Source organism: Megalops cyprinoides, chromosome 5 (assembly GCF_013368585.1).
Source record: "Megalops cyprinoides isolate fMegCyp1 chromosome 5, fMegCyp1.pri, whole genome shotgun sequence".
Lineage (NCBI taxonomy): Eukaryota > Metazoa > Chordata > Actinopteri > Elopiformes > Megalopidae > Megalops > Megalops cyprinoides.
In genome coordinates this window covers 21105488-21122393 of record NC_050587.1, presented here as the reverse complement: position 1 = coordinate 21122393, position 16906 = coordinate 21105488, and the positions used below count along the sequence as shown (strand labels likewise).

General features: G+C 46.1%; 1 protein-coding gene across 1 annotated transcript in view; it reads right to left on the bottom strand.

Annotated features, from left to right (window-relative positions):
- Positions 1-16906, bottom strand: part of LOC118777512 (unconventional myosin-XVIIIb-like) — a 43837-nt gene continuing 26931 nt past the window's right edge. The window contains exons 32-44 of the mRNA XM_036528520.1: positions 16208-16318; positions 15631-15735; positions 14189-14353; positions 13978-14091; positions 13197-13313; positions 12954-13037; positions 11965-12102; positions 10915-11100; positions 7916-8049; positions 7247-7288; positions 4131-4304; positions 432-1339; positions 1-149 (exon numbers count right to left, since the gene is read on the bottom strand). Of these exons, the coding sequence (XP_036384413.1) occupies positions 433-1339; positions 4131-4304; positions 7247-7288; positions 7916-8049; positions 10915-11100; positions 11965-12102; positions 12954-13037; positions 13197-13313; positions 13978-14091; positions 14189-14353; positions 15631-15735; positions 16208-16318 (2277 nt within the window). The 3' untranslated portion in view covers positions 1-149; position 432. The remainder of the gene's footprint in view (positions 150-431; positions 1340-4130; positions 4305-7246; positions 7289-7915; positions 8050-10914; positions 11101-11964; positions 12103-12953; positions 13038-13196; positions 13314-13977; positions 14092-14188; positions 14354-15630; positions 15736-16207; positions 16319-16906) is intronic.

Here is a 16906-nt window from a genome sequence, read left to right as displayed (position 1 = left end):
TGACCTTTGTTTCACGTCTTTTTATTTATCATGTACAAAGTTTCTAATGTTGAAAATACATCTTCTGTGTGCGCGTTTTCACACTCTGTGCCTCTGCACTCTGCGGAAATGCTGGACTTCAAAGCTGGGAATCCATGCGGTCCAAGATTCTAGGGAGAGAGTAGAAGTGAATGAGGGAAGAGGAACCATCGGGATTATAGGACTGCCTGGCTGGCTGTGGTTGTGTATTAGGCCATCATTCTTCAAATTGACCTATTAAACCTGGATGGTTCAGGATGGAAGATTTCATTCACTGCCCATTACATCAGCCAATCCAAATGCCATAAAAATCAGATGATTCCCTGAAATATGACCGGTGCAGGAGAGGAAGGCTGGGGTGTAATTCACTGATATGAAGGGCACAGCGCAGTGTTGGGTGTCGGGTGACTCACCTCAGTCGGCCTCAGCCTTGCGCAGGTACTTCTTCATGACGGAGTTGACGTCTCCCTCGCTGCCCTCTGCCTCCAGACGCTCTCCCTGCGGCCCCCTGCGTTGGGACCCCCCTGAGCTGGAGGAGTCTGTGTCGGATTCCCGGCGAGAGGCCGACCTGGAAGGGGGGAGCTCCCCGAAATGGACGCTCAGGGCCCGCCGCGTGCCCCCCCTGAGGGAGCCCCCCCCGGCCAGGCTGCTGGCGGACTGCGCGCGGCGAATGGCGGGGAGAATGTCCGAGCCGGCGTCCCCAGAATCCCCCCTGTCCTGCTCCGGGTTGCCAAGGATGCGGCGGTTCTGGAACACCAGCGGTTCGGGCCCTAGTGTTGACTCCCCCCCTTCTGAAACCAGGCCTCCCAGGAGCCGGCGGCGGATTGGCTGGGGCGAGCGTGCCTTGGGCAGGGCCTGGGTGCCGTGCTCCTCCTCTTCCTCGGGGATGGACAGGTCAGGGATGCGGCGGCGCGGGCCCGGGGGCGAGGAGACGGAGGTGAGGGAGTCGCAGGAGCTGAAGCGGGTCATCTTTCCGCTCCCTGCCCCTGCTGACGCAGCCGGCCCAGTCTCGGACAGCGAGCGCAAACTGGAGGCACGGGGCAGGAGGGGGCTCGGCGGTTTAAGGATTCCCGGCCGGGGCTCCTCCATGCCCTCCTCCGCCCCCAGGGAGAGGGCAGAGGCTCTCCGGCGAAGGACAGAGGCCCCGGTGGTCTGGTAGATGGGCAGTGACACGGTGCTTCCCTCCCCTTCTCCTCCGCCCCTCTCCCACCCCGCCCGCCTCTTTCGCAGGCCCTCCAGCAGCTCTGAGAGAGCGGACGAGGATGACGCCCGTCCTACACCTCCTCCCACCTGATCCTCTTCTGGCTCTGTAGGGCAAGATCTGTGAGAGACAGAGAGAGAGGGGGGAGAGGCAGCAGAGAGTGACCAGTAGATCTCAACACGACATCAGCAGCATTTTGCTTCATAAGCAAGATCACAGCTTATGTCCCTGTAACCAAGATGTCACCATCTAATGAAAAACATTGCCATTTTTTTTACTCACAAAAGCTATAGCTAAAAAAAAAAACCACAAGGGAATACTGTCACAGGTTATGCCAGCCAATCAGGCGGCACAAAACGCCCCCTTTGTTAGAAATGGGAATGGTGGCGTAGGATGCAGAAATTCTGTGTCATACCCAACGTACTTTGTGCTTGAAGCACAAAATATTAATGGTCCATTAATGTCACACAACCATATCATTATCTGGATGGGTGCATGTCAGAAATGTAAATGTTCTGCTGTTGTACTGAGGTGCGTCATTAGACATTTACATTTAGGTATTTGGCAGATGCTCTCACCAGAGTGTCTTTCAAAGCAAAGGTACAAAGACTGCAAATAATGAGGCCAAGCAAACAAGAATACATGCTGAATATGTCAGATGGCATCTGTACATGTGTCATTCCCTTGCAGCGCTATAATAACTAGTGCCATAATCAGTACAGAGTAAGTGGTACAATAATGAAAAATTTCAACAGCTAGTGTTAAACTTCAATACCCTATGGTAATAAACCAGCTCATTAGTCAGGTACATTTAGTATTTCAGAGAAGTATATAACAGATGAAAATTGTCAAATGTAATTTATGCAAATTATTTATGCATGTTTGTGTGAAGGATAATCATGAATGGCAGACTATATCTTTCAGTAATAAATCTGTAAGAATGTAAAAAACTGAAAAACACAGAAATAGAAAGTGGGAGTGAATTCCATATTTCACAGCGTTGCTCTGAATCACAAAAACTCAACAGAGCAAATTAGAACATACACCTTTCAGATACCCCTGCTGGGAACATCTTGGCAAGTACACCTCTGTGTGTTAGTTATGCTACATACTTTAAATTTTGTTCAGCTACCTGACTTTTTGCTTATCCGTCCTACCTCTAATTCACATACAGTGATAATTAAAGCTGTTACTGTATGGCTAAGCTCATGTGGGCCCATATAGACTGCTCCTGCTGTAGTTTACAATGGGAGAAAAATGTGTGGTTTAAAAACAGAGGCTTTTTAAATACCTGCAGTCATCTGAAAAAGGAAAAAAGAGACAAAAAAGAGACACTACATGTTGTGTTCCATTATCAGAAAATCAGAAAACAAAGAACAAAAGCTGAGATACAGAGGAAACACCACAGGAGGAAATAATTTCAGCATCAGCCCACATCAGGTCAAACTGCAGAGTCAGTGAATTAGGATGTAAAAAAAGGAGCTGCAATCTATGAGAACAAAGCCAATAACCTGTGTGTTCCTGAAGTGGTTTTGCGGTTTATCTCCGTTCTGTTTCTAAAATGAGGCTATGAACTCGAAGCGGATTATGCACCGGCGATTATTTATGCAGTGATTGCTGCCCATTGATAGAAGAGTACAGAGCAGAGGAACATGGAAGACCCAGAGTAAATAAGGGTAATCATTATTCAGAACAGCAGAAATTCACTATAGCTTCAGGAATGTCAGCTGAGCGGCAGTACTGTATGAAACAGTGGTGCAAGATGTAATTATTGTGTTTTACTATACATACTGTATATGTATATATACATATATATATATCCAAAAACAAGAGGAATACATAATACATAATGCGTAAATGGTGCTGATATTTCAAATCAGCCTGGAACAGAGTCTTAACCATCATAACCGTCTTGTGTTAGCTGCAATGTTAAAGACCATCGCTGACCAATGGGGAAAAGTCCTGCTCTGTGTATCTTTACAGTGTCTTAAATTAAGGATTGAATAAATCTTTTTGGTTGTGTGTCACATTAATTCCCAGGCAGGTACAAATGCATGACAGTAAATACAAGAATGCTGGGGGTATTATCGTCACAAGACATGTCAGGCACCATCCAATTAATCAGGGGAAGCTTTTAGCTAATTGTAGCACGTTGACTGAACATCTGCCAAGCCTATATAAGGCGCAGGAACATGGGCCAGTGAACTGCAGGGCTGTGAGCTATACAACAGAGGATTATCGTCATGCAAAAGAGAGCTTGTAAAAGCCTTATACCCGTTTTTATGCTGGCTATCAAATTAGCTACACATCCATATCCTGAAGAGCAGAGGATGAGAAAAGTAGATGTGTTCTGAACAGAACATGTCACTTAAATGTGCTTCTCAGTACTGCCACTGGTTTTTCACCTTGGTAAAATGGCACCTGAATCTGAGCAACACATTGCAATGAGGCTGGATCACCATTTGAAAACGCCACTCTTTGATATTATCTCAGTATATCAGCCTTCAGATAGATCATATTGCACGGAGTTTCTGGCAGACTGTGACAAGCTCAGAGAAAGAGGGGGAAATGCTCCAAAAATTATGATGCAAAAATAGCCTATTTTGTGTTTCCCTGTGTCTCAGCATTTTGGCAGCAGCCTTTCTCAAGGGCATGAGAAGGGACTGTGAAGAGTGCAATAAAAGCACTATTTTTGCATTCTATTTTTCCTATTGACTGTTTGGAGTGATCCCTCTATGTGTCTTTACGTGCTTTTCAGTCTTTATGGTGTTTGGCAAGCACAATAATCCTCACTGCCTGTTTTGGCCTTTGCTTTGTGCTCAGTGTTGGGACTCAGCTGATTGATCTATTTCTGGAGACTGGTTAGCCACCGGCTGTCATTCTCCGGCACACTTTGACTTTGAACACTCACCGGAAGCTGTAGGTGCTCATGGTGTCAGCGACTGACTGGCGCCCCCCTAGGCTGCCTGTGGTACTGCTCCCGCCGTAGGGTGACCCGCCTCTGCCCCGCGGAACGCCCAACCACTGGCGGATCCCCTCGCCCACATCCTCCGTGCCCAGGGACCCTGCGCTGGAAACACTGTCGCTGTGGCGACAACAGCAAGGCTTAACTGACAAGCCACACACACAGAATCATTTTCACATGCACACCACCACACGCAGGAACAGCAAAAGAGGCTGCCATACTTTCAATCCATTCACACACCCAGAAGCATCTGCTACTGAGGGCACACCGCTAACATTTTCCTTGGTGTTTTATTTGACCATGCTTGAGTTTTGAGTATGTTCGCACTACACTGAATAAAAATATTTGCCTCTGAGAGATGAAAGGATGTCATTAAAAATGACAAAAATAGTCATAACATTTTCTGACTAGATCCACCCTGATGCCACCATTGCTGTGCATCACCGTTTCTCTAAGGGTGTTTTCACAGGCTGTGCCTCCTTCAGATGTTTTCGGCACAAACTACAGCTGACGCACTCATGTTCGGATGAAATACTTACAAACAATGGTACAAAAATCAACTTTTTTATTAATCTTTTTTTTTTGCTGGAGCAGCTTTTCAGTTCACCACGCCAGCCCCGTGAAAGAGAGGCCTGCCCCCTTCCTCTCGAGCCGTTACTGAGATGTTTGTTTTTACACAAAATCATGAGAAATCATACCACATTACATCAATGATGTACTGCCTGTTCCGATGCTTGTGCACGTGTCATGGTTGTGTGGCACAGCAGTTCATCCCACGGTCATATGTCACTTTCAATGGTAACAAAAATGACTATTATTACTAGTAATTTCCTTGCCTCTTTCTTTTTTCTCCTGCAGAATTTACTAATGATCTAATACTGAATACTGCTATTCCTCAAGCATGTGGTAATCTTTAGTAATCCTTTTTTTGTATATTTTTAGCTCTACAAACAATGCTTATTACACATAATTAATGTGAAATAAGCAGTGAATTAGGGTGCGTTATGGAGCAAGACTTGTCAGGGTGAGAGTTGCAGGGTTGAATCCCTGCACAGTGCTCACACTGTATCCAAGAATAACACACTTTGCTAGAACTGGAACTGCTTCACTAAATACCTAGCTGTATAAACGGAAAATATGTACAAAAAGAAAGCGTTATGAAAGTCACCCTGGATTAGGGTGTCCGCTAAGCAACTAACTGATAAAATAGATGGAGTGTACAGTATATGTGCACAGACAACTTTACTTAGCCTCACATCATAAAAAATCCCCAGCCTCTCCAAATCTTCAAAAAGTCTCCAGCTATTAAAGAAAAATCCACCGTGAAAGGTGAAAAAAAGAAAGTGCCATGCTAACATTCTCTCTGACAGCCCATTCCTAAGGAAAGCACTTGCTGACACACATTTACCCTCCCTCAATCCTGAGGGACGGGGAGAAGGGGGAGAGAGTGGTGGGCTTCTGACGAATGTGCATGCATTATTCAGGTGACAAGGCATATCACAGCTGGTGAACTTTCAAAGGAATGCCTCATTACAGAAAAAAAGCCTTTTTGTGTCTCACCGGGCAGTGTGTGTGTGTGTGTGTGTGTGTGCGCGTGTGCGTGTGTGTGTGTGCGCGTGTGCGTGTGCGTGTGTGTGTGTGTGTGAGGGTGTGTGAGGGAATGAGATCCGCTGGTGTTGCTGTGGTACACCATCATGCATACATACTGAAACACACACGCACAGATTTTGGGAAAACATCTGTGTTTCTTAAAGACATGCTTTGGTCTGCAGCAGTCTGGTCTCTGTAGCAAAGTGTCCAATACAGCCAAGCCTCTACAGAACCTGGGTTTGGTTGTGTAAATATAGCCGCAGCTATGAACCATCACAGCTACCCCTGGCAGACCAAGGATGGGTACAAAACCAAAAGAAGCCTGACATCTAGGCAATTAAAAGTCTGCTTACTCAGATTCACTGTGTAAATGTCCATGTTGGTGAAGAAAACAAACATGGCCGGCACTTCCCACATCAATTTTCACTGTGTCAGTGACTACGTACTGTAAGTGCTTATTGTTAGTGAACGCCAAATTGGAGACTTGAGGATAACACTTCATCAAATATTTCAGCCTGCAGATTCGAATGAAAGTATCCGGGAATGAAAGTATGAGGGAAGACGACAACAAGTTGCGCTCTCAAACAGTAAAACTCGTCAGCCAATTATTGAGGCTAACCTTGGATGCAGAGCACAGAGAAATGTCATTCAAGGTTTTTAATGACTTATTTATAACAAACACCTCCTGTCAGACTGTAGAGGTGCACAGATTTTTCAAAAAGATGAGTTTCTGGCTTTTTGGGGACTGCCAGTGAATGAGGCTGTGAGTGTGATGAATATAAGACTTGCTTTGTCTGACACACTTTTCATGCAATTCACATTAATCTTACTTGAATTTTCATGAAAAATGTAACCTAGACAAGGTATACATAAAAGATGACACATTTTCAAAATGAAACATTACTGTTTGTGAAATTTTTTGTTTCCCCTAAAATGTTCTAAAAACCAACGTACCCTAGGGGCATACAGTACTGCTCTTGAAATTGGCAAAAAAAACATCCGTCTCCATAATTATTTGTTTTGGAAAAATTTGTTGGGCAATCTGCATTCAAACAAATTTACTTAATGGATTTAGGTCAACTTATAATATCACATCAGTTCCTAAGAATGTATTATTCTAAACCATGAATTTTAAAAGCAGTAATAGTTTTAAATGTGCTCAATACTTTATAATGCAAGTAGTAAAAAATACCAATACATTTAAACATGTAAAACATCATTTTTCATATTGTTCAGATTCAGTCATGGGGTCAGAGGGTGAATTTTAAAGCATTTTAACTTTCATTAAAGCAGACATAAGTGCAAAATAAGAGCATTCAAGCTATTTAGACTTGCCATAAGATGGCCTTTATACAACCAGACCCAGGGCACAGTGATGTTAGGCCACCACCACAGAAAACAAAAGCAAAAAAGGTAGCAGCAGAGATGGAGGGAGTGAAAGATGGAGAGAAGGAAGAAGGGAGGGTTCTTACAGATCTCTCTTTCTAGTAACGGACTCCACTGCTGTCTGAACACTGAAGAGAGAGAGAGAGGAGGGAAAGAGAGGGAGAGCGAGAGAAACAGACAGACAGACAGGGGAGAGTATAAAAGTGACAGGTCAAAGGGGTAGGTAGCTGTGATTTGATAAGTTTGTGTTACTGTGGCAGCCTGTCAGTCAAGGTGTCACCGTGGTAGCTGGAGCGAATCCGGAGTGACATCACGGCCCCAGCGTTTGTGCAGATGCACTTGATGGAGCTGTATTTCGAGTCTGATGGTGTGTCGCCGAGAGTCTGCTTACGTGATGCCGTGAGTCACTGCGTGACAGTGTTTGGCAGTGTGGTGGTGTAACTGGGTGACAGTGTGTGTCAGTATGTGTGAAAGGTTAGTCAACCTTAGCAGGCTCCTGTACTAGTCAGGAGATAGGGTTAATCCTGTTTGTACTGTAGGAAATGTAAAGTAGTGGTTGACTTTAGTTGAATTCAGGAAGCAGAATGCTGAACGCATTATGTTCTCTGGAAGAAAAAACACTGTAGAATGGATCACCGGAAAACATGACCATTGGTATGATGACAGATCTTTTCATCACAGATTATTTTTCTGGAAAGATGAATCTATGTTGGTTCGGCCCAATTTCAAGTGTCCTTGCGCTAAAGCACCACTACCTTTCGCTGTCACTCTCATCACTTGACTCCACCTCCTCCAGGGCTGCTTGCAGATCAACGATACGCCGGATGGACGTCTCCAGATCGGCTTGCAGTGTCTGCCTGACTGCACTCAGCTCCTCAACTTGCATCTCCTACATACGCAGGGAGGGGGGGTTGAGGGCAACAGAGAGACAGGCAGACAGACAAGTAGAAGAAGAAGACAGTCAAAGACAGCCACAGAGAGAAAGGAGACTTAGGAGGTTGAGAGAGAAATATTGTTCACAGGGAGATCCAGCCCTTTGTATTGTTTACAAGGTTATTTCCATATTACACCTGTCACAAATGATGCATTTTAATGTCAGCATAGCATGAGAGTCGGATTGGAATGCGCATAAGGGATTAACATCGCGAAATAAATGAGATCAATGATTAAAGAATGAATAATTAAATAAATGAAACCTGCATTTTTCATTGAAATTCAAACGAGACAAATTTCGGTCTGCTGTAATGGAAGTCAGCTTCTCCGTAAGGTAAACACGAAAGAACATTAATTCCTGCCTGAGAGGTGGAACCATATTTCAGCGTGATTTCCTAAAGAATGACCCCTCAATCAATCACTTCTGGCCCAGCCTTCACATACATGTGCCCTGTGCTGCCGTGCCTCTGTTTCTTAAGTTCAAGCGGAATTTGTACAATGTTTCATGCACGTAATCCAACATCCCCTTGGCCAGGGGGCAGCGGCTGAGAGAATTATTTGATAATTATAATAACATTGGGAAGGAGACAGAGCTACGAGGCTGTAAATCAATTGATTGATTTATTAATACATCTTTCCCCTCCCTGCATTCTCTCTCTCTCTCTTGCTCTCTACCAGAGCACACAGCCTCTGTCTCGGAATGATTAATTCTCATTGTCTCCTCAAGGTTATTGATACAACAAATCCTATTTCACTCTCCCCATCACCATGACAACCACACCTCCACCCCCCCCCCCTTCCCTCCCTCCCTTTCATAGCCACTAACCTGGCGAGCCCATCTGTGCGTGTGTGTGTGTGTGTGTGTGTGCGCACTCCGGGCTTACAGTGTATTGCCCCCACCCTCAGCTAATGTCGAAATGTCGACTTTTGAAAATGTCATTCTCTTAATTGAATTTCTCAAAACCGAAGGGTCGGTTTTCTCAAATCTTTATGCAAATCTCGTAAAACAGACATCCTCACCTATACCCAGCTGCAAGGGCACTTGTAAAACCCTGTGTAATTGACAAGGCCCACATTAAAAATCACAACAGAGCACCACAGAGCTGGGGCACATCCTAAAAGGAGCCATAAACACGGTTAAGTGTATTTGAAAACCTGGAAGTTAAATTGATGCTGGGGTGGGGGGTGTCGGGGGTTGGGGGGCGGGGGTGTTGGGTGAACGCAGAGGAGACTGAGACCATAAAAAGGGCTAGAAGGAATTGACATCCCATAATACTACCAAAACCAATCCCCACTGAGAATCTGTTTCTGTGTGGATTTTTAGAGCGAGTGGACGCAGTGCACTATATGTGGATCAGCTGTCGCCCAGAGGGTGTGAGCTTCCCCAGTGTCTCTGCATCCCGCCCCCCCACCCCCCCCAGCTCCCCCTCCTCTGTCTCCTCCGAAGTGCCCTTCCCTGCCATCGTCGCTCCCCGGGGACGCCCTGGGCGTCGTCTGCAGAGGGCATTTTCATCATCTGTGCCCGTTCGGGCGACCCAGAATACGCCGCCTTATGAATTCACAAAGCTTCGCGTCAGGCTGGACTATTCATGGACCTGCATCCTACTGCCGGAACACGGGTCAGACTAAACTAATGAGCATATTCATTTCCCGCAAAGTTTTAGAACTGTCTTAGAAATGATTTTAAGCTTGAATAAAAACTGTGACCTGGATTCAATCAGCATTTGTCCTTAACTTTAAACAAAACAAATGCCATATTTGTTCATACTGAAAGACTGCAACACCAATACAAGTGAACAAATGAACACTTTTTTCATTCATTTTGGTGACTAATGAACTTTGTGAAGGATGATGGTGATGCTTAATTGTGAGTCAAAGTTAAGGATGAATGCTGACTGAACCCTGGCTTATGTCAGTGTATTTAAAAGCTTATTCTGTATATTGCGTTATTATAAGTACAGGCGTTCTGAGATTTGCTCTCTGTCTGCCTCTGTAGTTTTGCTTTTTGATAAATTGGCCACTTTGCCACAAACTGCATACTTTGAAAAACTACACTGTTTATTTAGGCTTTCCCCCTTAGGTCCCAAGTTTATGTTAGCCCCGCCCCCCTCAATTTATCGACCCCTCCCTAGGGGGGTGGAGTCTTGTGTCATGTTCCCCCTGGACTGGTGTTGCAATGGATTCCAGACCCTTTAAGCTGTTAAAAACAGATGAAATAAAAGATGAGACATGATGTGAATAAAGCTTAGTAATGCTGTAGTAAGACTTCTGTCCTCCGGGAGAGCAATTTTGCCGTGCAGTATCTGCTAACTGCAGAGATAAATGGTGAACTTCCTTTGATTCTCCCTGTTTGATCAAAGCACCCCACTGTGGACTGAGAGGTTCACCTGATTTTCTTTAATTTGCCCCTTCAGCTGGTGGTATAAAATACAATGCTCCCCTTCAGTGTGTGTTGTAGTTCAAAGAAACACCCCCCCCCCACTCTCAGAAGGTGCTACAGTAAATAATGCCCCCCTACGTCTTGTGTTATAGATTAGCAAAACATCTCTTATCTGGTGTTACATATAAAACACTCTCCTCCAGTTTGTGTTATAGTTCACAGAGATGTTCCCCCGCTCTCAGCTGGTGTTACAGAATAAAATGCTCCCCTCCAGCTTGTGTTTTAGTTTATAGAGAATTTCCCCCACTCTCAGATGGTGTCAAAGTATAAAATGCTCCCCTCCAGCTTGTGTTACAGTTCATAGAAATGTTCCTTCAGCTTGTGTTACAGCTCATACAGAGGTTCCTGCTCTCCCGGCTGGTGCGGCCTTACGACCCTCACCAGCTCCATGCGCCTGCGGCTGCTGTCCTGCTCCCTCTGGGTCAGGTCCTCCATCTCCAGCCGCATGTCCGCCAGCCTCTGCTGGTAGTACCTGGAGTTCTCCCTCTCCCGGGCCTCCGCCTGCGCCGCCTGCTCCAGCTCCTCCCCCATCCGAACCACGCTGTCTCGCAGCCGCAGCACCAGCACCTGGGGGACGGGGACGCGCGCGGAAACGGGTCACCACAAACGGGCCGACGTGCTGCGGGACTGCCAGAGCGAGAGGGAGACAGGGCCAAACAAGGAGCCCCCCCTGACAGAGATGGGTCCTCTGCTCGTGACATGTTGTATTTTTGTCAGAACACACAGGTATGAACCACAGCGCAGATATCTGTGTAGTTTTTTTTATCACTCAATTTGCAAGAAAAATGGCTTGACATGCTGCTAGGTGGGAAACATAGGACTGAGGTGGGAGCTGTCCCTCTAACAACATTCCTCATGAATATGTATCCATCGGAGTGTTGTGTGCGTGGGTTCCAGCGTAGTGATTTATTCCCTGGCACAAGTAAGGCGTGGTTTCATTTCAATATTCATATTTCTGATGTTAGACTCACAGAATTATGCTCCCTGTACTTTCTAGATCATTCAACCTCAGTCTCAGGAAATGAATATTCCTACTTACTACAGTTTCTGCGTAGGAAATTGAGGTCTTGAACTGCACTCTCAACACACACCCACAAAAGCATGTAAAAAGCCTCAAATCAAAACAGAATAAAAACAAGCTTTTACTTTTCAATGATACAAAATAATGTGCTTGTACTTGTGTCTGTCTATCTGTCTATATGCCTATTTATATAGGGATGGAGTACTGGTAAATAATTTTTCAGGAAAACCTTGGGAAATATAGTGTTTGTTTTATCCTTTACTCAATAAGAGTAAAATAGGTTCCTACCCAGACACACACACACACACACACACACACACACACACACACACTGAGAGGAATAAAAGGCAGTGTGGCACACACTGTCCCACACAGAGATGAAGGACAAAGGGAGGCGATCTGGGTCTGACCTCAAACCTCTTGATCTGCCCCCGCTGGAACTCCAGCTTGTTCTCCAGGTCGCACACTCGAGCCTCCTGCTTGCTCACAATGCTGCGCCCCACGGTGGATGACTCAAGGTACTGCAGTCTGGCCGTACTCTGCTGCAACTGCAGGGAGAATCAGAGAAGAAGAAAAACATGAAGGAACAGAAAGATTGGGGGGGGGGGGGGGGGGGGCATGGAGTGAAAAGAGGGATGGGTAGAAGAGGAAAAGAGAAAAAGAAAGAAGGTAAGGAGGAAAGCAGGGACAGGAAAGAGTGAGAGAGGTGGAGGGGCAGAGAGTGGCAGAGGGGGAGAGATGGACAGATTGGGGAAGAATCAAAGAGACAAAATAAGGAAATGGGAAACTGAATTGAAAAAGGAGTTCTGTAGGCTGATTAGCATTTAAAATTTCAGATAACAGCAAATATAACACAAAATATGCATTTAATGTATTCCATTTGGTGATCCAATATTTTGTTGCTGTGTTTTGTTTTCTTCACCTTTTAGGCATTCATATAAACACATATATTAGTCATATTTCAGACCCTTTAGCTTGGCATGAAGAGCTGAAAAGACCACTAATCTTGAGGTAAATGAGGAGTCTACCATTTTCTACCAGCAGAGGGCAGCACTAACATCTGTATGTTTGTATGTTGTCATCACCTGGCTTGTCCAGCCTGTGTAGGCGTGGATGTTATTGGGCTGAAGATCTCATGTAATAATTCTTAACATGTATCAATGCTGATCACATTCTTCCTCTTCCATTTAAAACCAATTCTTACATCACACGAAAGAGAGTTGATTCGAAACATGTATATCAATATGTGTTGAATGTGTGTATGTATGTATGTGTATGTTTGTATGTGTGTCTGGGCAGGAACCCTTGGTGTAGACCTGCATTGGCTGCCGGAGTTCTGATGACACAGCTCTAAGCACACAGCTGCGATGTCTCTGTGCCTGTGTGCAACAGTTCTTACCTCGTCCTGCAGTCTCTGCCTCTCCTTCTTGGCTTCCTCTAGCTCCGCCTGGAGCTCCCGGATCTGAGTGATGTCACTGGAGGACTGAAATTCAGGTATGTGAGTTCAGTCCGTCACAGACATGAGCAGAATCAGTCTGAAAAGGGGTTTGCAGAGTCCTCTCTCTCATAAACACACCCACACACACACACACACACACACACACACACACAAACACACACACACACGCGCGCGCACACATACCTGGGCAATGAGCGCTTTGTGTTTCTTCATGAGCTCATTGAGGTCCTCCTGGTCTTCCTCCAGCCTCTTCAGCAGGTCTGTCTTCTCATGCTGCAGCTGAGCCAGCTGCTCGTCCACCTGGGGGAACGTGACAACCGTGCAGTGAGACACTGCCTTTGTACGGTTCCCTTCACTGCACCCCAAACCCCTTTGTGGCTTTTCTATTGTTCCCTTCACTGAACCTGCAGTTCCTTCACTGTGTCTGCATCCATTTTTACATTATGTTACCTTTTTGCCATTTAGCAGGCTCTTTTACTGCACTTCTTTATCCTTTTATTCCATCTCCACGTGGTTTCTCTTCCCCCATTACACTTTGCTCTCTCCTTCTCACCCCCTTCTTATGTCCATCATCCCTCCTTCTTCTGTCTCTAATTGAGCTATGGGGGTGCTTAGGTCTGGGGCACCCCCAGACGGACCTCAGTGCACCGCCAGTTGTCTCCTTATATCCCAATGTCTAAATAAGATTTATTAGGTTTAAGATTAGAGATTTAATAAGATTTATTTTCTCCAGGCACCAAGAATGCTCTTTCCCTCTCTCATTAAGCTTCAGTCCCTCCCTCTTTGCTCCTGGTGTGCCCAACCCTCTTTGTTATGTTTCTGGCCTCTCCCTCTCTGATCCCTCACTGGCTACTACCTCGTACTCTCTTTCTGGCTCCTCCCTCCTTCTCTCTGTGCTCCGCCCTCTTTGAGCTCTCTCTGGCCCCTCCTCCTTTGTCCGCTTGCAGGCCCCTCCCTCTCTCACCAGGCTCTTGTGCTTGCAGATGCTCTCCAGCTCCAGCTGGGCATTCTCCAGCTCCAACGCCAGGGTCCTCTGCACGCTCTCGGCGTCCGCCCGCCGCGCCTCGCTCTCCTCCAGCTGAGGGACAGAGAGAGCGAAGAGGACAAGGTTGGAAAGAGGAGTTGGCAAACGGCAGCGCCGCCCGGCGCGCGTCAGCAGGGGGGCGGTACTGTACCTGGCAGTGCAGGCGCTCCAGCTGCTCCTTGCCACCCGGGGGCATGCCCTGCTGACCCTGGGAGTCCATGGTGGACAGCAGCAGCTGGGCGTCGCTCAGCAAGGCATGGGTGCGCTTCAGGTCCCGCCGCAGACGCTTCTCCACGTCGAAATCTCGGTGCCCCACCTGCACCACAGAAAGAGGCATTGCGGGGCCTGATGCGGGCTGCTGCAACCGCTGCAGTACAGCACTTAGAGCGATGCTCTAGGTGGCAGTGTAGCACAGTGGTAAAGAGCAGGACTCCTGACCAAAAGGTTGCTAGTTCGATTCCCCTCTGGGGCACTGCTGTTGTACCCTTGGGCAAGCTACTTTACCCTGAATTGCCTCTGTAAATATCCAGGTGTATAAATGGATAACATGTAAAAAAAATTGTAACCTATATAAGCTGCTCTGGATAAGAGCGTCTGCTAAATGCTAATAATGTAATGTAAGGTAATGCTTATGGCACAGGCTGGAAACCAGGCTGTACACTGAGTTCTCCTCTACACTCCACTCAGCCTTTTTGTGAGAAGCCCGGGCTGATGGAGCATTATGACATTTGAGGTAAAAAAAAAGCAATTTACTCTAAATATGGTTGCAGTGTTACATTTTCGGGGTCGACAGAAATTCTGCTTACCATATCCGCCCCTGCGGTGCTGCAGGATTTGTGGGATAATTAATTGACGGAAATAAAGGGGGGGGATTTTGTATTCCACTGGGAAGGGTATGGCTTTTAAATCATGCAGATCTGCGAAACCCGGGGATGCTGATGTTGACGCTGTAATAGACGCCACGACGTTATATAAGCGCAAATCGAACAGTACAAGCTGTGAAGTTGTTTTGCTTTCTGCGTTTGATCCTCTCTGTCTTCTGAGTCATGACCTAAAAAAAAATCCTTCAGAAGGGTTCTTGGTATATCTCGCGCAGTGCATACTGTTTCAGCGAATGTAACGCGTCGTTCACGTACACCACAAGCAATAACAAAATGCAGCCCGTGGTACAACACTCTGTTGTCATGTACATGTTAGCAGAACAGAGCAGAGTAACAATTCTGGCCTAGGACAGCTATTTTGCATCTGTTTATTCAAGTCAGTGAAGTGCACTCTGGACCCAGCTATGAGCTAAAGGGGCGTGACACGTAAAACATGGTTTGAAATGATCACTAAAAATTGTTACTGGACATCACTCCCTCCACGCCACCCCGTACTGTGTGTGGAGTAGTTCCTGGTCACATGGTGTGCCTTGCCCTGCTTCAAGCGGCGTATTTCCTGCTCTTTGTCTTACGCTTCCTGGTCGTGTGGTGAGGCAGTATTTCCTGCAAACTGTGCTGTACTTCCTCATCTCACAGTGTGCCATGCCCTGTTGTGGGTGGTACTGTACATGGTCACATGCTGTGCCATGTCCTGCTCTGTGTTGTACTGTACCTGGTCACATAACGTGGCAATCAGTCCCTCCAGGTCATGCTTCTCGTGGACAACCATCTGCTTTTCCTCATACTCCTGCTCCAGCTGCATCTCCAACTGCCTCAGCTGTGCAGACACAAGGACTCAGTGAGACTGACTGAGGTGCAGACATCTTTTTTTCTTAAACAGCAAACCCTCACAGAATGTGCTGTAGACAGTAAAGCTGTCACCAAACGTCCTACTAGCCTTGGCTCTGCTAACTGCAGGTGATGTTTACTACTTCTCTCTCCTATGTCCATCTCCCCTCCCTCCTCTTTCTACCTCTCTCTCCCTCCTCCTCTTCTTTAGCCTCTCCCTCTTCCCATCCAAACTGTTTTCTCTCTTACAGTTCTCTCTCCCTCACTCTTTTGCTTTCAATACTTCTCTATCCCACTCTCTCTCTTTCCTTCTCTCTCCATTTTCTCTTTGATTCCTTTTCTCTTACTCCCTCCCTCTCCCTCTCTCCTTCTCTCTCTCTCTAATTCCCCAGAGCTTTCTCCTCCTCCTCTACCCCTCCTCTCTGGCTGTCTTCCTTCCCCTTCTCTCCTTAGTCACTAACCCTCCTTTGTGAGGATTTCTGCACGTCTTCCAGCTCCTCCTCTTTGTCCTCCAGCTCCTTCTGATGAATCTGTTTCATTCTCTCCATCTCCATCTCAAAGCGCAGATGCATCTAAAAGACAGAAGAGAGAGAGGGAGAGGGGAAGAGAGAAAGAGAGAGAGCATGTCAGGGTTTCCACTCTAATCAGCTGTCATGACTTTTCGGCTTCACTTTAGGCATTAATGTATGATTTTCAAGGATTATTTTTGCTGCAGCGGTAGATGAATTCCCTTGAAGCTGGGCTACTTTTAGGATGTCATTTTCCGGGAGAATATTCCTGAGATGCATGACTTTCAAAATATTTTAGACATGCATAGACACTCTCTTGCAAATGCTTTTGGCAGGGACTACCAGGTAGCAGGCTTAATGTACATTCCAGGTCCATGAAGACCATAGGAAATAGGGTGTATCCATTAAACAGAAAGCCCCCTGGCACAATATAAGGGTATCACTTATTACGGTAGGATTTTGTTGACACATTAGTATGAGAGTTCTACAGGGTTTGTGCATTACATTATATCTGTCAATTGGCATTGAGTCAGTACATCACAAGGTTGCTGTTTCCTCATTATATAAGTGCTTTGTCACTGTCATAAGTGTCACTGTTTTGTCTGTAACAGTGTCAGTGTTTCATTAGTGTATGAGTGTCAGCGTTTTGTC